This window comes from Fusarium falciforme, chromosome 1 (assembly GCF_026873545.1).
Source record: "Fusarium falciforme chromosome 1, complete sequence".
NCBI classification, from domain to species: domain Eukaryota; kingdom Fungi; phylum Ascomycota; class Sordariomycetes; order Hypocreales; family Nectriaceae; genus Fusarium; species Fusarium falciforme.
In genome coordinates, this window is record NC_070544.1 from 1271543 (window position 1) to 1290443 (window position 18901).

An 18901-nucleotide genomic window follows, 5' to 3' on the forward strand; every position below is an offset into this window, starting at 1 on the left:
AATGAAGCCCGTCTTGTTTAAATGAGTATTCACACTCTTTTTCTGATCTGGCAAAATTGGGCGAGCAGACGCGCCATCTTTATAATAGCCAGGCATGCCCCGTGCGGAAAACAAGGCATCTTCTGCCTGCTATAGCGGCACACCCGGCCTGCGAAGCCCCCGGGCCCCTGGAAGGCAAGGCGAGTCAGCCCCCGAAAAGGTGGTGATAAGTCGTCAGTGGGACGCGTTGGCTGAGCCAAAGGGGGAACGCGATATTGCCACGGAACCACGTGATGCCAGGCAGGGGTGTTTAATTGGAATCGGGGCAGTGAGGTTTGCTGTGAACAGGGATCGAGTCACACTCTGAAAAGGGGGGGCTGGGGTGCGTAGATAATAATGCAAGGGTTAGTACCATCTCGTTATTTCCTTTTGGTTTGTTGGCTTGAAAAAAAGCTTCCAAGTTCTGGGCTTCAGTGCGTGGAACAACAGTTCGCCTCGAGGAAATATGGAGCCCCCCACTTGCGTGAGCCTCCATCACAAGGCAGACATCTTGGTGGTGCTGGGACTGGATGCTAACGCATGCTCGGCGATGGAGCTGCAAGGCTCACAATTTCTGAGCGAGCCTCGTCATTTTTTTGCTGGAGATTTACTGCGAGAGCTGGAGGAATCAATTGGACTCAATTGAAGCCCATCCTGAGCCTCCTCGAGGACGTATCGTTGTGGGAGCTTGTCGTCCTCTATCTAATCCTCACGACCAAGCGAAACCAGCTGCTCACACTCGCACACACTCCGGCAAACAACTTTCTTTTCAAAACCCATGCTTCTTTTTTTTCTCTCCTCCCATTGACGGTGGTGGACCACCGGGCTAGCCTTGGGGTCCGTGGGCTAGGAATCCTGCCAGGGGGTGGTAAGCTCTGTGTGTGTGTGTGTACGGTACCTGGCATGGATGGCTCTCCCAACACCTCCACACAACTCGGTTTGCTGGGTCTTAGTTCGACGCCTAGTGCAACACCTCCCTGAGACTTGAGGGCATCGACGGGGGGTGGTGATCTACCATACGGATCCGTCAGTCTGTTTGACCGTGACGGCATTTCTCAGTCACACACTCTAGATATCCCTGTTCCGCCACGGCCGACATGTCCCGAATTCACGCCAGTTGAACCAGACATGTCAAGATGCCATATCCCTGAGTTTCAAAGCCCAATCCCGTTCATCAATCTCCGTGCTGGGCCCTTGCAGCGGCCGTCGAGATGGAGTCGGCGAGAGCCTGCTTCCCAGTGGCCCTCACCATGGCTTCATTATGCAGCGCCCCGCGCACCCTGTGCCGTTCCACTGGGAGCCCAACGAGTTCGCAGCGCCGCTGGAGCTTTTCGCCGTGATCGCCGGGTACCAGCTCGTCCTTCCCCGCTTCCACGATGTAAACCCCCGGCGGGCTCTCCTTGAACCTCTTGGCTATCATGCCGAGGTTGGTCCAGCTGTCCAGGTGGTTCCGGAGGAATGGCCACAGGTACTGGTATGGGAGCCACTTCTGGGGGTATAATGCCTGCAGCATTGCTCTTGTACATGTGAATGGAGTCTCTAGGACAAGGGCATCAAGTTTGATGTTGGGAGGGCATTTCCCTTTGGCAGCCAGATTGGTGGCAAATCCGCATCCAATGCTCTGGCCCCAAAGCACGACTGTCGGCTTATGGTCAGTTCCCTCTGCTCTGGACCCGTGTAATTGAGATATCCACTGCAGGGCTGCTTGTGAGTCCAAATCAATACCTGGCTCAGATGGCCGATCGTGAGACGTCCAATAGCCTCGATAACTCAGACAAACCATAGTATATGTGACTGACGGATCGTTGTCGTGAGCTCGACGAAGAATCCAAGACAGATGAGGAAGTCTTGGAGGTATTGAAGATCCATTTCCTAGAGTCTTGGATGAGATCAAGTACGAGAAAAGGCCTCATGATGTAACAAACCTTGAAAGTAGAGGATGTAGACAAGCTTCTTAGCCCCAGTACGAGACGCAGGCATATCCGACACGCACAAGGCAATTTCGGTCCCATCCAGAGATCGTATTCTCTCCTCTCTCCATTGAACGCCCCCGCACTCGCGCGAAAACTCATCAATGCGCATGCTCCGCGCATTGGGCGGCAGGAATGGGTTGTAGATGATGGCGTTCTGGAACAGCACCATCATGGCACACTTCCAAGACCACAGAGCCACAAACAGGCCACCAAAGATCAGCGGGGGCATCAGGACAGGCGCGACATGGAAGCACCTCGTGCGTCCCCCGACGGGCCGCCCGATTGCTGCTGCTGCTCTGCATATCGGCAACGTCCTGCCGGCGGTCCAAGGGCGCGAGATGCGCTGGATCACCATTGCTGAAAATGCGAACGAGGCAGGGCAGTCAAAAGAGGGACAGCTGGCAAGGGGAAAAGATAGAGACGTGGGATGCCGTGGTCGAAAGAGGTTGAGGCTTTATGACATGTTCGCTCGCGACTGGGCTCGGGGCCCTGCAGCTGCGGATGATGATGTGCAGGAGAACGAGTGGTGTTGCCAGTTGGTGAGGCGAAAAGGCGACACTCAAGTAAGAGCTCAGAGGTACAGTATAGCCTAAGAGGTAATAAGAATCATTCACGAAATAGCCAGCAAAACTATGACATGTCTATTCAGAATTGAACAATATCGAATCCTTTAAGATAATACTCTCTATAATAACTCTGTATAGCTGCTTCTTTAACATTCTGCATCAAAAAGCCCAGCCCATGATGAACGCTTGACCCCCGCTTTCAGGCATCTTGCAAGCCTGGGGGTGGACTGATTCGCCCTCAACGTCACTCGGCTCCGGGCTGCGACGTGCCAATTGGCGCAACCATTACAGCGCCGTTCTCCGCCTGTGAGTGTGAGTGAGCGTGAGTGCCTGGCTGGACTCGTCCTTTTTTCTATGCAGCCCGCCCGGACTGGGACCTTTGTCGCCTTGGTTCCTGGAGATCCCAAAAACTGGAACTATTTACAACCACCGAACCGACCAATTCCGCGACTTGTTCCTTTTCCTCCCTGATTACTTTCTCTCCCATTATCGAACTTTCTGCTTTAAACTCTCGTCACCCACTCTCAAAACTCACCGTTTTAAACGCAGATACACGCTTCCCAACCTCTCTTCTTGCCCCGCCATCAAATACATCATCACCGCCCCTCCTCCTCCTCCAAGACTGTTCGATCGCGATGCCTAGCTCCGACAAGGAAAACGACTCGCACGCGCACATCGATATCCAGGATGATCACCCGTCCCCGCGCGCCGAGGGGGAGACCAGCCCTGGCCTAAGGAACAGCAAGGGCTGGGACGGCAAGCTTCGGGTCCCCAAGGCTGCTCTCGTGACAAATCCAGAGGCTCTGTCCGATCCTGAATATTCAGACGACGAGAATGTCCTGGGCGGCGAGACGATTAACGCTGATGAGGGTAATAAGCCCAGTACTCTATGCACAGGGCATGCGACAGTTCACTAACACGGCTTACAGACCTCCTCGACGACGAAGACCCCGAGACGGACGAAATCATGTGCTCCCACTCCCGCATCGGCTCAATAACCTCACTCCGCCTCGACCGCTTCAAAAAGGCCGCCCGCGTCTGCCTCCGCCAAAACAGCATCCAGGAGATCGACGGCCTCTCCGGCCTCGCCGAGACTCTCCAGGACCTCGACCTCTACGACAACCTCATCTCGCACGTCCGCGGCCTCGACGACTTGACACACCTCACGAGCCTCGACCTCAGCTTCAACAAGATCAAGCACATCAAGCACATCAGCCACCTCAAGGATCTCAAGGAGCTGTTCCTTGTAGCCAACAAGATTGGCAAGATCGAGGGGCTCGAAGGGCTGGATAAGCTGACTTCGCTTGAGCTTGGATCGAACCGTATCCGCGAGCTGAAGAACCTTGACACCCTCGTTGCTCTCGAGGAGCTGTGGGTGGCAAAGAACAAGATTACCGAGCTTTCCGGCCTCGGCGGTCTACCCAACCTGCGCCTCCTGAGCATCCAGTCGAACCGCATAACTGACTTGTCCCCGCTTAAGGATGTTCCAACACTCGAGGAGTTATACATCTCGCATAACCTCCTAGAATCACTGGAGGGTCTCGAGCACAACGTTAAACTGCGAGTGCTCGACATTTCAAACAACAAGGTCACCAGCATTGAGGGACTTGCACCCCTCGCTGAGCTGGAGGAGCTCTGGGCCAGTTACAACCTTGTCAGCGACTACAAGGAGGTGTCCAAGTACCTTGCGGACAAGAAAAACCTCACGACGGTGTATTTCGAGGGAAATCCGCTTCAGCTGCAGGAGCCGGTGGCATATAGGAACAGGATCCGATTAACATTGCCTCAAATCAAACAGATTGATGCCAGTAAGTTTCCCCCTTGACAACAAAAGGAACGCCAGCTGAAATTTCCCACAGCTTTCGTAAGAGCATGATCATCAAGAGTTTTGAAAGGCATCATGATAAACAGCATGGCGTTTGGGGAGGGGGTTCTTTCATCCGCATTCCGGTACATCAGTAGCACACGCACTGGTGGTTATCAAAGACAGAATAAAGATTTGCAGCTGCAGTTGTCGATAACGTCTAGACAGTTTCAAGTGAAGGCGAGGTTCATCAAATGCGCATATTCAAACTAGATGACCGGTCATGTTTCAGCTCAACCACATCATCATCGATGACAGCCAGGGCATTCCTTTGAAGGGGTAACTGTGTTTTGAATTCTATGAGGCGGATTTCCTCCATCATGTCCTTTGGACTCTACAAAATGCAGCCCATCATCAACAAACGCCTAATATCCCAAAACAAAATGTTTCCCAGGTTATTTCTTTCTTTTTAAATTCGTCATCACATGTCATTGCTCTAAGCAAAGATCCAGAGCTTCTCGGTGGGGAAGTACTGCAAGGTATTAGCATAATACTCGAGACTACAGCAGAAGTGGTACTACTCACGTTGGTGGGCTGGTTGAACTTGAGGTGCAGGTCCATCTTGGCGATGCGGGCCATGTCCTCCTCATCAATGTTAAAGTTGACGGAGGCCAGGTTCTCCTGCATGAGGTCGGGACGGGTCGACTTGGGGATGACCGAGATGCCTCGCTGGGTAGACCATCGGAGGAGGACCTGGGCGGGGGTCTTGCCGTACTTCTCGGCGAGGGTGGTGAAGACCTCGTGCTGCATCAGGGGAACAGCGTTCTTGGCACGGTCCATGTCGAGCTCGATGAAGCCGGCAGGGCCGAAGGAGGAGTAGGCAGTCAGGGCGATGCCCTCAGCCTTGGCCAGGCGGACGAGCTCGGTCTGCTGGTAGTAGGGGTGAAGCTCGACCTGGAGGGTGGCGGGTCGGATCTTGGCGTACTTGAGGAGGTCGTAGATGGCCTGGGACTGGAAGTTGGAGATACCAATAGACTTGGCCAGACCCTTCTCAACGAGCTTCTCCATAGCACCCCAGGTCTCCTGGTTGGTGGCCTTGCCCCATCGGATCTCAGTCTGGGCGTCGTCGATGTGCCAGCCGGGAGGGTAGCGGACCGAGGGGTCGATGTACTCGAGGGCGACGGGGAAGTGGATGAGGAAGAGGTCGAAGTAGTCAATCTGCCAGTCGGCGAGCTGTCGGCGGGTGATGGGCTCGACGTGCTGCTCCTCGTGGTAGGTCTGCCAGAGCTTGGAGACGATGAAGAGGTCCTCGCGCTTCACGATGCCCTCCTTGATGGCGCGGGCGACACCCTCACCACACTCCTTCTCGTTACCGTAGTCTGTAGGGATTTTATATCAGAATTTGCTTCATTTTGGGTCTCTTTGAGGGGAACAAAGGGTGTCATATCATGGCTCAATCCTACAGGTCTCATGAAGCCATCGTCTGGTGGGGCCAAGCTCTCAACTGACATGACGCTGGTGGAGGGGCAGATTTGCAGGGGTCCTTTGTGGCTATTCTGCCGGGGTAATTGGGAGTGGACAGGGGGTAATGGAGGGGCAGTGAGCAGGGATATAGCATCGAAGGAGGGGCAGACGTTGTTGGTGTTGTTGCGCCGAGGACATTATCGACAGAGGACAGGCAAGTCTATAGCGACTTCAAGCTGGTAGAAGGGAAGCATTCACGTACCGCAGGCACCATCCAGCAGACGGTAACCAGCCTTGATGGCCTCGTAAACGGTGTCGGCGCAGGTGGCGTTGTCAACCTTCCAGAGGCCGAAGCCGACCTGGGGCATCTCGTGGCCGCTGCTGAGCTTGACGGTGGGGATATCAGCCATTTTGGTAGGTTGTGGTGTTGTCTCTGGGTATAATTGGATAGATGAGGACAAGGAGGAGGAAGAGGGAGAAGAAGCAAACCCCGAGAGGAGGGAGGGAACAGGCGTATTTATGCTACGTCGAGCTCCTAAGCCAGAGAGGAGAACATCCACATCCCGTCTCGAGGTTATGCCTCAGTCGGCCCAGCTTTCGACTTTCCAGCTTCACCCGGCGTCCCTCATGGGCGCGGCATGACAGAGAATGGCACGGCATGGCATTGATAGCGCGACTCCATCGAGCATGGGTCGGCGAGACGTGGACGGCTAGCGCAGACGAGAGAGTGCAGTGTTGTCCACGGGTAAGGTAGGGACAGTAGGTAGGTATCATGGGTCTGGCCGGGCGTGAACTGAAAGCGTGAGAGGTGTGCAACGGTTGTGCAAGAATGAGGCGTGGTCTCATCGATTCGAGGTCGTATTGACCAGCCCGGCCACCATTGCCGCCTCTGTGGGGCCCAAGGGAATTCACCCGGCGAAGGGTGGGCATCTGGATGTTTGGGAAAAGCGGTGGCCGCGCTGGATATTTTCAAATTGGATCACTAGCCTGGCATTTCCAGAAGGGCGTGTGATCCACTGCAAGACACTCATGGCCGAGCTGGGATCTCAATCGCTTATCGCCACGGTTGAGCTGGCTGAGGCTGAGAGTAAACGCCGGCTCTCCAGCCATCATGACCGACGTCCCGAGTGATTTTCCATACCGTCTGGACAAAAGCCCATACTGTCGGTCAAGGTCTCACCGAGCAGGATCAGGGACATACAAAACTCACCGCACGCCCAAACTTGAGTCACTCTATTTGTCGTTCGAGCATCTGGCACATGTACAGCCACCCCGGGCCAAGAGAAGGACGCAGAATCACCCCGCGAACCAAGCCCTCGTCGTGGGGGGAGAGGCGAGAAAAGCGGCAGGAGATCTAGGCCAAAAGCAATTATGCGCCGCACATATCATGACAGCGAGATGGGTGTCATGTCCCATTCTGTAGGCCCAGATGATGCAGGTCCCTTGGCGTCGGTCGTCTGGAGCTTGCGGCAGCTTACCGTGGCAGACCGGGAGCTCCGTCGACGCCCATTTGTGCGTTTAACCACAACTGGAGTCGGTGTCGCGGCAAAGGCCCGGTGGATTCTGTCGCGGGTGTGCCAGGACAGCATTTGGCCTTCTGTGATTGATGCGGCAGACCATCCACAGACCCCGTACCATACCCCGGCCGGGTCGTCGGATGACTCTGGTCAAGGCTGGGTGACGTGGTAGTAGTATCAGTACAGCTTTCTTACAGCCCACGAGCATTTGCCCAGGTTCCCCAGTCTTGGGAGCTTCAAGAGGGTTTTTCTGTCGGTGAAATTGCGCGGAAGAATAAGGGTAGAATTGATGCTGAATATCATGACCGAGAGGATGAAGCTCCGGGAGAAAGCAATTTAGCCTAAAGTCGTGGTCCCACGTCGTTCCACGCGGGCGGATATTGTACGTACAGGAAGGGAAGGCACCAGCTGCCCCACATGGTGCCCGTTGCTTCTACGGACCTACCCTGGCCCCCATTCTAATTCACCCGAGGACATGACATGAAGATGCCAGACTTGAGGTGGTCAACACCAAGGCTGTCCCCACGAGACTCAATTCATTGTGCCACACGAAGTCGACCAAGGTGTCCTCGTTCCCTGATGATACCATCACCATTGGGACAAAGACGACGTCTTCAGGTAAGAATAGGAGCTCCCCCTCCTCAGATTCAGCCATCATGGCTGCATTGACAATAGCTTCGACGAATCACCCGCGCATTCACCCATCATCATGAAGTGCATCGCAGCATCAAAGAGATTTCTTTCACGTCCGCGCACGGCCGCCTTCGTCTCCCTGACTTCAACTCCCAAATTAGAATCGGTTATTTGCTGTTGGACCCAACCAAGCCGCTCAACAAAGAAGTTGCCAAACACCCCGCGATCCTTTATCCCAAAACATCCAGATTCGGCTTCGAGTCCCTCACAATGCTGCCATTGAGGCTAGCTTTGACATTTCAAATTCCTCCCTTGTTACGAATCGGATTGCCGCCCTCTAGAACCAGTCGGGCGTTGAAGGCGTCGCGTCTTTGTTCCCGAACATGCTTATTACCAAGGAAGTCCCCCATCCGACTTGGCACTTCGCCATGTTCACACGATAGAGACACTTCCAATCATTCATTCACCATCATTTCAACATGCGGCCCGAAGAGATTCAAGTCAGGACCATTATGGTGCCTGATAACGACCTCCTCCATCGGCGCAATATGATGACCTTGCAGGGCGCCATCGTCAGAGGCGAAACCGAGGTTTTGTTCCACAACTGTCCAGAGATTCCAATAGAATATTGGGAAAAGGTCCGACACAACCATCGCCAATTGAACAAGAGATACAACTTCTACTATCGCAACGCGCGGCCCAAAAATCTACCTCAGCACGTAGATGACGCGGCTGCAAGGCGCGGCATTGACGATGTGCAGTGGAAGGGCCTCAGGTTCGAATTCATCAAAGTCCTTGCTGCCGGCGGTCATGGATATGTTTCCCTATGGAGGGTTTGGTTTGAGGATGGATCTAGTAAAAAGGTGGTCATCAAAAGGGCTCTTGGTAGAGACTTTGACGTTGGAAGGGAATCCCGCTTTCACCTTCGATACGCCGGTGCCGAGCATACCAGCCAGATCCTCGACCTACACGCTGAAGCCATGAAGATACAGGATCAAGTCAGACAGAGGAATCCTCTGGCTCGTCTCCGGTACAGAAATGGTTCAGACTTCAACGCCGGATCCCTCCAACTCATCGTCTTTGAGTTCATGGAACACGGAGACTTGCACAAAGTATTGACCCTAGCCAGTCAGATGGATGTGCAATTCCCGGACAGGACGCTTTGGGGAATCTGGGAATGCCGTATGTATCTCCCCTTATACACTTGTGTCCTTGTACTGATTCGTGTCCAGTGGTCCGGGGAGTTGCCTCTGTTGCATATGTGCCTTCTTTCCTTGCCATGCACAGAGACTTTGACAAAGAGTTGCAAATAGCCATTGATACCAACCGTCTGGAACACTTCTTGGCGCAACTGGAGAATATCCAACAATCGCACGATGTTCACCTAGACTTGGAAGAGTTAAACGGTACTTGCATCTGTTCTACACATTCACCCCTTCTAACATGGTTGATAGTTCTCGCTGGTACAGCTGATAGTCATCCGCACAAACCTGTTTTCAAGGTAATTCCCCAAACACCTGGGCGCATGAGGCACGCGTTGACGAATTTCTAGCTTCACGATCTCGGTGCCTTTAGTTACATCATGAGCGAAAAATGGAAGACCTGGGACGATTCCCGGTACTGGAAGATGAGGAAGCCTTGCAAGCTCCACAGAGTGACTCCGGTACGTGACATAGTCAACACATACATCATCAGTCTCTAACCGCTACTAGGAGCAAGTTCACCAGGACTGGGACCAACTGCGGACAGACGAAGGCGTCAACCTGGACGGATCCCAATTCGCAGGTGAAGATCTCACTCAAGGACATCCGATTGCTGGCCGGTTCGGTACTTGGACGAACATCTTTTTCATTGGTAAAGTGGTTAGTTTCATCATTCCTACAACCTGATCCCGCTGACAAGCCATAGATGGAAGCGGCCATCACATTTCTTACCGAGGCGTACCCATTTGATGCCTATCATTTTGATAGTATGGATGGGACACAATCAGGGAACACCTATGGATGGGTGCTGCAAGACCCATCATTCTCCCATGTCGATCCTACTCTGCGCGACCTAATTATGCGATGCCAGCTCGAGGTGCCGGGCGAACGACCCAGCATCACGACGCTTCTGCGAGAGATTGCGATTCGCAAGATGCATCCCTTCTACCAGAGCCCCGAAGAAATGGCATACTTCTGGGAGTGTTTTTTTGGTCCTAAAAATCCGGAGCCCATACCTGATCCAATGGATGACGACGTTGCCGATGCCCTCGAGGAGTCTATGGCTGGAGGCATAATGCCATTCCTGCACCCAGACCCGGGATCAGAGCCTCACCGACATGGGCAGCAAGCAGATTCTGCTCCCGCAGAACGACTCGAGTATTTTCAGAAGTGGATGGATCGACAATCCAGGGCTTCTGGCGCTACTGGTGATGGAGACCAGACCCCTCAACCACCTGTTGGTGGGCATCAGCCGCCTGTTCCTGGTCAAGACCAACATCAGATTCCTCGGCGACCTGCCAATTTGCGAGTCCCCCAACGGATTGCCCGGAGGCCTGTTGGCGACCGGCCGTCGGCGGCAGCGGCAGCGGCAGCTCCCTCGTGGCTCAATCCACCCAGCCATGAAACTGCTGCTATGGACGATGACGAAGCTGCTCAGGAGGATGCCGGGGGGTCTTACACCAACTTGCGTTGCGCACGTGCCGAACCTGATGGCAGCGTATCTGAAACTGGCAGCGATAAATCTCCTGTTCCTACGGCACGACGGGGAATAAGATTTGATCTTCCCAAGAGTGGCGCTGGGCGAGGGAAGGCTAAGAAGACTGGCTCAATATATGACAGGAGCAAGATGCGGTTCGCGAATGGCAAGAAACGTGGATCGAGGGTCAACAAGCGAGCCTCAGAGCCCAGTACAAGGAGCCTCAAGACTGGTGTCAAGATGAACAACCTCGACACGTTTGTCCAGGCGGCCATGGGTGACATACCCATGGCCATCCGCAATCTTATGGCCAGGACAAAGCATCTCGAGCAGAGGCTCGCGGATGGCAATCTTCCTGCCCTTGCGTATACAACCGCAGGCGGAAAGGGAGATTTTGATGTTTGATTTGAGAAGGCAGGTCAAAGTCGAGTTTCTTTTTTTCTTGGTTGTCACGTATGTCTTATTCCTTTGAGACTGTATCAAGTGATACATGCATGCAGGAGTTCAAGGTTCAGGCAGCTTGCTTTTTACCGCTTTGTTCCCTTTCTTTTTTGTAGGTGGATTGTTTCGTTTTCATTAATCGAGGTTCATTTTGCACTTCATATACGCTACGTATCGTTGATGCTTATTCCAGCCAAAAGCAGTTTGTCATATCTGGGTATCATTAACTCCATCGCTTAATCGCCTGTTCCTTTTTCCGCTAAACCATTATCAAAATCACCTAAGCATCCATTACCAATAATTCATGCAATGTGGTCGACGCGCTGTGGTAAGCACGCGATGGACTGATTAGTCCGTGTCAAAGTTGGTGTATCGACATTCACAAGCCCCTGAGCGAGACTTGACGTCGCCCACCTTGTCGCCGTCATCATCCACGCATCTTGGCGATCCGCTTTTGAAGGACTTGCTCTGAATAATCTCGACGTCACCAGGCCAGGCGACAAACTTGCTGTTTTCAGATTTGTCGTCGTCATTGTTGTGGCCTTTGCTCTTGTGCGTCCACAAGGTGGCCTCAAAGCGCGTGTCGTCAAAGGTACACCGCGCAGCACGGTTGCTAGACGAAAGTTGGTCGTCCGGCACGACAGTCTTGTTCATGGAGAAGGAAAAGAGAAGACGCTCCTTGGTCGTGTTTTCGTCCAGGAGCTCAAGGGTGAGGTTGGTGAAGGAGGGTGCAAAGGGGTTGTCAGTGGACGAGATCTTGTAGAACTGGGTGTTAACGTAGGTGATGATCCAGAAAAAGGTCGCGGGTTCGCCCTCGGTGTAGGGGTAGCAGCGCCATGTGGATGGATTCGAGGTACACTCTGTCAACGGCTTCTGGAGGTTTGCCTTGAAGGAGAAAGAGCCGGCTGGGAAGTTGGGATCTTTCAATGGGGAGTTGTCCTTGGTTGAGACTTGGCGCCTAGAGGGATTGGTCAATTGGTCGGTTTCCTTTTCATGATAGCTTCACTTACTTGTCCTTCAAACCAATTGTCAGTCCAATGCCAAGTCCTATGGCAATGATAGCCATGACGGCCATGGCGACACCAATCAAGCAACACACTCTCCTGCTATCAACACCACAAATTCGCCCTCGCGGAACAACTCCCTCTTCCTCGCCAAGCGAGTCCCCCTCGACGATTTTTCCCTTCACCGCATGCGCCTCCTTATAGCTCGGCGGCGGGGGATGCAGAGTCGGCGCGTGTGGGGGCGAATACCCGGCGGAGAGTATATAAGGTGGGACGTAGGGCGGCGGAAGCACGCCGTTGAGCTTTGCGGCGCCGTTGTAGTTGCTGTTGATCTTTGTGACGCCGTTGTGAGTCCGCATTCCTCGCCGCGGCGACTTGTGCGGTACTCGAAGAGGAGTCTTGGGCGGGCTAGGTGAAGGTGTCGAGGCGACCTCGTTCTCGTCGATGGGGGGCATGTAAGAGACGCCGGAGCGAGAGCCGAGGGAGCCGGGACCGCGGCCATGGCCACGGATCATGGCTGCAGTTATTTAACAATACGACTTTGCGTTGATATTTCTTTGGTTTTTCCTTTATGGCGTTGGGAGGAATTCCAAAGCAAGATGTAGTAGCATAGCTTTGAAACTTAAAAGCGAGGTGGATTTGCGGGGGAGAGAAGCTGGATGACGATGAACTCTGGAATGGACGAGAGGGGGGAAACCCAAGCTTTAGCTGAAAGAGACAAGAGGGATGGGTAAAAGCGCGTTAATTAGGTAGTCAGGCTGCTCAATTGAGGGAGAGGACAGAGCCTCTTTTTCAAGGACAGCCTGGTTCTGCGTCAAAGTTGCGCAATTTCCACAGTAGCTCTTGCAAGAAAAGGCAAGACAGCTTTAGTAGAGGACAGGATGTCAAGACAAGCAGCAAAAAAAAAAGACGGCACGGCAAGGGTAAAGTGAGAAAGGAGAGGAAAGGAAAGGGTGGCAGGGAGAGAGGGAAAATAGTCTCTTTTTCTTTCTTGCTGATCATTTTGTCACTTCAATTCTTGTCGTTCAATAGTCTCTACACAACCTTGTGGTTTACCGGTTCAGCTCAGGTCCAGAACCTCGCCATTCTCTCTCTTTGCACTTTTCTGGAGGGGGGGCAAAGACCGGGATCGACGCGGCGCGCCCTAAGATGCTGCTTGCCGCTAATAGTCTGCTGCGGTGGTGTGCCCAGCGAGACTAGTGATTGGGGGGATGACGGCCTGGTTAGTGGCGTTTGCTGCGTGAGCTGGAAGAACCTGGCAGCCTGGGGGCTTTTTCTCTCAAGCCCTGGCAGCTAGCTGTTGCTTATTGAGCTATGTGAGCTGATGGATGGATGATGCTTCTGGGGGCCGTTGGTGGTGGCTGTGAACCAGGCTCCCGAGGCGTCAATGGGCAATTGGAAGCTTGGGAGAAAGCAGGGTTCAGTACCATTCATCCCCATGATGTGATGATGAGGTCGAGTGCCGCGCTCCATCTCGGCACTCGTTCGTCCTTCTTGACTCTGGCAACCCTAACCCTTGGAGTCAATGACAGAGTCTAGAGACAAGATCAGAGTTTACAACCTCCCTCACCGCCTCGGCTCTTAGACAATCTACGCATTCAGCATCAGACAACTCGAGATACTCCGCATATTCGGCCGAAGCAGCCAGCCACATGGTCCCAAGATGCCGTCAGTTGTGGGCGCGTAGATATCCATTCGCCCTCTTCCTGCTTACTTGCTTATACAAGACATATCCGCCAGCCTGCTCCATGCACCATCACTCCAATCGCCTCGCCTACTCTTGGCCTACTCTTGGGCCTCAACAATCTCTTCCGCATACGCCGGGGCCTCCAGCTTCTCTCCCTGATCCGTCCACACCGCTGCCAGCTCAGCCTCGATCTCATCCCGTCGCTTCTTCCACTCGTCCACCTGCGCAAGTCGCTCGTGCAGTTCTTGTAACTCCTTCTCAACCTGCATCTTCTCTCGCTCGGTTCCAATTCGCTCAAACTCCCACTCATCGCCTCGCTCTCCCATTCCCAGGACGAGGTTGTATGTGTGGTACTTCTTAAGGGAAGCCCGAGTTGAGATGGTAATGAGAGCTGCGGCATGTCAGCATCACATGAAATAAAATGTCGCCATGGAATCAACTTACTGATGCCCCTCTCCTTGCATGTCTCGTAGAGCAAGCCTTCCACGTCGCTTGACACAGCGCTGGTGCCTTCATCCACGATGGCATACTGAGGTTCATGATACAACAGACGAGCAAATCCCATCCTCTGCTTCTCACCTCCGCTAAGCACATCCTTCCACTCCTTTCGCGTATCCCACCCTCCTTCTCGATCAGGAAGGTAGCCTAACCTCGCGGCCTCCAGTATGCCCTTGAGGTCATCTTCCGACTTGCGCTTCTCTCGCATGTCCACGTGGCCATCGGGATAAATGACTTGATCGCGAAGTGTGCCTGGGCTCAGGTACGGTCGCTGGGGCAAGAACATGATACCGTCTTGGCCGATGTTCTTGGGCCGACTCACCAATCCTCTGTAAACTGGCCAGAGACCTGCGAGAATTCGGGAAATGGCACTTTTACCCACTCCGTTTGGTCCAGAAATCTATTCTTCGTTAGCAGCGGCATATTTTGTGTCGGGAAAGAAAGACTCACCAGTAGATGCTCACCCCTTCGAATTATGATAGACAGGGAGTCAAGCAACTCCTCGCCTCCCTGCGGCCACAGACCAGGGGCCACAACCGGAACATGCTCAAACCGAACACCGTCAAATCCCTTCTGGATCGTCCCTTGAACGTCGGATAGCGAATACAGTTCGCTCTGGCCACCTCGGATATGGTAGGCATTGGCATGTACCCGGTGCAGAGTCGAGATGAGCGTGTATACACGGCTAGTGTACCCTGCCAGTTCCGAAAGGTCCTTGATCGAATACATCATACGACCTCCGGCATCTGCAAGCGAGAGCATGAGCCTCTTGTTGGTGATAAACTCCTTCATGCGATTGCGTTCTCGGCCTCCCCGGAGTCCATTCTCGGCCATCTCAGCTCGGCCGCCAACGCCACCCCATGCTGGCAAAAAGACGGGCAGTGATGCCAGGAGATATCCGTAGGCGCTCCAGCTGTATTTGAGAATAAAGTCTTCGAGGATATTGTATCGGATCTTGAGCATGTAGATGCCTTCCATCCACGACTTCAGTGACTTGAATTCGCGATTCAGGAACGTCTTTTCCGTCTCCGCACCACCATAGAAGGCAACCTCCTCAGCATTGGCAATTAACCTGGCATGCAAGCTTCGGAAGTCACCCTCTTTGCGTCCTTCCACGGCTTTTAGCTTGCCGAATGGTGGGGATAGCCTTCGAAGGATGCTCGCAGTCAAGAAGTAATTGCTCATAAGACCTGTCAGAGCAAGGGGGCCAAGCGACCGGTAGAGCTGGTAGTTAAAGACACAAAGATCGACAAACGGTTTTCCAAGCGACGAGTAAATGCTGGCCGCTGCTGCACAGAATAGAGTCAGGTCTTGGGTGATAAACTGGTCCGCGCTTTGGCCAACACCTCCGTCCAGGTTCGAGAGCTTATAGTAATTAAGATTATCGTTCAGGTAGAGATCATGGATGTACCGTGTAAGTCGCGTTCGAAATGCGATCGATACCTTGGACTCGAGGAACTTGATCATGGCGTTGGTGTATGAGGCGAAGCCTCCAAGTCCGCACCACTATTGATTGTCAGCGACCGACTCCTCAGACACACGGGTTTCGTCCTTACCTTGAGGATACCCCAGAGGAAAGCCTTGCCATGGCCAGCGACAAGATCGCGCACAATCTCACCGTCGAGACGGGCCACGACCAACGAAAGATACGTCCGCAGCATCAGAAATACGCCGTGGCTGAGTAGCAATCCAGCTTCTTTACTTGACCACCTCGGAATCATGATGCTCATCAGGCTCAGAAATTGGTGCAAGAAAGCAAGATTCAGACCGGGCTTGGTTTGCGCTGAGGGCACAGTGCCTTCGCGCAGTCCAGAAACGCGCGGCGGGTTGAGGAAGAGGCGCCGATGAGCGTCGAATGTGAGCGGCTTGGTCGTGTTGATGACAACCTTGGTTGTCCCATCTTTGTAGGGGACATAGATGGTTCGCGATCCATCCTTGTTGTGCAGCCATGAGTTGGTGCGCACAAGTTTGCGACCTTGCTCTCGCTCATGCCGTCGGTTTTTCCACCATCGTCGCCCTCCCTCTGCGCCGAGGATAATTGAGGCCGCGAGTGCCAGAGTCGCGAGGATACGCGTCGTGCGCGAAGTTCGGCGGAGTTTTGTCTGTATCCTGCCAGTCCATTTGTCGAGGAAGGCCGCCAGCATCTCCTCAGCGGCAGTATGCCGCAAGGTTGATTGCGCAGCCATTGGTGATGGTATAGGGATGACGTTGAATGCGCTGGAGGAGCTTCCCCACAGCAGCACGAGCGACTCTCGAGAGCCTCAGAAAGGTTCCCTCACTTCCCCATCCGGCGAGAAGGTGTCTTTAACGATTCGGTATGAAAACAGAAAGTTCAATGAAGAATGAAACGGTGCAAGATTCGATGATGCGAGAAATCAGATAGCCGAATCAATCCAGGTTCAACAATTGTGCTTTGATTAGGTTAGGTAGGTGTCATCAAGCCGCTGTGTGAGCATGTGAATACGGATTCCGAGGCAAGTGCCACATGCGACTGCAACTCGCCTGGCTGCGCCTGCTGCAGCCGACGGAAGCGGCCAGCTCGGGACGGGAATGACGCCACAGCGTGCAGTCACATGATGTGGGAAAAGCTGGGGAAGAGCATGGGCCGAAACATTCGGCTCCTGATTGGCTGGACGAAGCATGGGGGAACGGCTAATCCTTAACCAGACAAGCTTCTCCGCTCTCCTGTTCAGCTCGTCCAACCCGTTGCTGAACGTCTACCCTAGAGAATTTCGAGAATCTCAAAAAGTTTATTCACGGGCACGTTTGATGCCTCATGCAATCCTTATCGTGTGCTTGGCATGTATCAAATTCTGTGACGTGTCTTGGGCGTATATAATGGCACATTGAGGGCGTCAGGGGCTTTTGACTGGATTGTGCCTGTGGCAGATTGTCGTGGCCCGCATCTCATCTGGATGAATGTAACAGAAGAAACTGGTCTAGAACTTCCATGGGTGGAACAAAAGACAGGCACGCAGAGCCACATGTCATTGCCCAGATCTCCAGTTGGTCGCCTTCGAGATAAAGACAGACTTTGTGGGTGCTTAAGCATGCGGCTCTCTCTGGTTTCCAAGTCCCAGTCAACTCTACGCACATGTCTTCATCAACGGGGTCCAGTATGAAGGTCTCCTCCACAGAGCCAAGGGCGAATGGACATCGAGCGCCGATCCACCATGCAATTAACTAAGGTAGCCAGGGGCATGGGACCCGGGCAATGCAACTGAACATCGACTTCCGACAGGTCGCAAGATGGGCTAGTTCATGGCCAATTCATTGCCAGTTCACACGTACATTTCGGATGCACAGGAAGCTCCCACGGTTTTCCCCCCTCTCTATCTCTCCAGGGTCCAAGGATGGATCGTCACAGACCCATTGGGTGACCACAAGCTAATTACGTAGACTCATGGGGATGACCTGTCTTGTGACACGAGATGGAGGGTGCCCGAGAAGGCTTGCTGAGGCTCACGAGTTTCCCTGCTGATCCCTGTCGCGTTCTGAGAAACGCAGGTAATGCCGACCGAGAACTTCATCATCACCAGAGAAAGGCGCAAGGGTTCTGACGGATTTGGGATGGTGGCAAGAGGTCTTCCAACCGGCCACAGCGGGTATGTAGGTCTCTCGACTGGTCAATTCTGAGGGGCCCACGATGCATGGAGACATCACTGATCCAGGCGCCAACGCGGCCAATCATGCCGTCTGGACGGAACGTATCTTCCTGGACTGACAAGGTTGATGGCCCTTTCTACGTGTCTCAGTCTCTTCGACCACGGACTCGAGCATTCAGGATGGCTGAAGATGTGCTTTTTGCTGGGAGCCCTCATCTCCATGCTATGGAGATTCGGCGTTGCTAACGGAGCAACAGCAATGCATCGACGAAAGCTTCGGGCCTCAGTACAAATCGGAAGAGGGCGCTTCAATGAAACATGCACAAGAGGTCCTTCGCAGGACACACTATCAGCACACCACCAGACCTCGTCGTCGGAACTGCATCTACCCGTGCAGGCGGGTCAAGAAACAAATGACACAGCCAAGGGCAAAGTACCTCGAACTCTCTCAAAGGCTGCTATTTTCTGACAACATAATTCACATAAAAATCGGGAAAAAATCGGGAAAAGATAGTGTTCAAAAACAAAGTCCCAGGAGCTTGACGTATTATTCTGGTATCTCGCTGCAGCTTTATACGCATTCCTATGGGATGAAAAGCTGATGTCTTTGTACTGGTGTCTCACTTTTTCTTGACCCTTGTGCCCTGGCACCCATGATGTTGCCACAAGGAAACTGGGAACAGAGTGCGAGTGCGCCAGGCATTCTCGGACAGCAGACAGCACACAGCAGGGAACACGGCTGAAAAGCCGGGGAGAGCTTGGAGCATGGAGCAGCTGGTCGTGAACTGAGTGGCCACCACGCAATGGGTGAGCTCTCCCATTTCTTCTCGGCCCTGCTAACGAAAGCCCGTGGTACGCCCACACTCTGATTGAAAGCCATGGCCGAGAGTCTATCTCAACCTAGCGGGCGCCAGGTCTCCGGATTGAACCCACATCATGAGTCCCCTTAACATGCAAGCTCGACTCGTGAGCGGCGCATCAGAGAGCTGGGACGCAGACACTGTAGACCCGG

The 18901-nt window shown here is 53.5% G+C and overlaps 6 protein-coding genes across 6 annotated transcripts; 2 read left to right on the forward strand and 4 right to left on the reverse strand.

The window, feature by feature from the left end:
* Positions 1-1192: 1192 nt before the first annotated feature.
* NCS54_00031800 (Abhydrolase-3 domain-containing protein) lies at positions 1193-2346 on the reverse strand (the record flags this gene model as incomplete). The annotated part of the gene is made up of 2 exons (XM_053145972.1): positions 1193-1890; positions 1944-2346. 2 exons carry the CDS (start codon positions 2344-2346, stop codon positions 1193-1195), a joined length of 1101 nt encoding a protein of 366 aa, XP_053001947.1.
* Positions 2347-2946: 600 nt separating this feature from the next.
* NCS54_00031900 (Hypothetical protein) lies at positions 2947-4449 on the forward strand (the record flags this gene model as incomplete). Its single annotated transcript, XM_053145973.1, has 3 exons — positions 2947-3427; positions 3487-4365; positions 4427-4449. Exons 1-3 carry the CDS (start codon positions 3193-3195, stop codon positions 4447-4449), a joined length of 1137 nt encoding a protein of 378 aa, XP_053001948.1. The 5' UTR covers positions 2947-3192.
* A 408-nt stretch (positions 4450-4857) lies between these two features.
* NCS54_00032000 (Hypothetical protein) lies at positions 4858-6235 on the reverse strand (the record flags this gene model as incomplete). Its single annotated transcript, XM_053145974.1, has 3 exons — positions 4858-4893; positions 4947-5740; positions 6088-6235. 3 exons carry the CDS (start codon positions 6233-6235, stop codon positions 4858-4860), a joined length of 978 nt encoding a protein of 325 aa, XP_053001949.1.
* A 2219-nt stretch (positions 6236-8454) lies between these two features.
* On the forward strand, positions 8455-11059 carry NCS54_00032100 (Protein kinase domain-containing protein; the record flags this gene model as incomplete). Its single annotated transcript, XM_053145975.1, has 5 exons — positions 8455-9157; positions 9208-9476; positions 9528-9638; positions 9688-9837; positions 9884-11059. 5 exons carry the CDS (start codon positions 8455-8457, stop codon positions 11057-11059), a joined length of 2409 nt encoding a protein of 802 aa, XP_053001950.1.
* Positions 11060-11443: 384 nt separating this feature from the next.
* NCS54_00032200 (Hypothetical protein) lies at positions 11444-12614 on the reverse strand (the record flags this gene model as incomplete). Its single annotated transcript, XM_053145976.1, has 2 exons — positions 11444-12053; positions 12106-12614. 2 exons carry the CDS (start codon positions 12612-12614, stop codon positions 11444-11446), a joined length of 1119 nt encoding a protein of 372 aa, XP_053001951.1.
* A 1270-nt stretch (positions 12615-13884) lies between these two features.
* NCS54_00032300 (Hypothetical protein) lies at positions 13885-16470 on the reverse strand (the record flags this gene model as incomplete). The annotated part of the gene is made up of 4 exons (XM_053145977.1): positions 13885-14177; positions 14231-14684; positions 14735-15790; positions 15841-16470. 4 exons carry the CDS (start codon positions 16468-16470, stop codon positions 13885-13887), a joined length of 2433 nt encoding a protein of 810 aa, XP_053001952.1.
* Positions 16471-18901: the final 2431 nt, after the last annotated feature.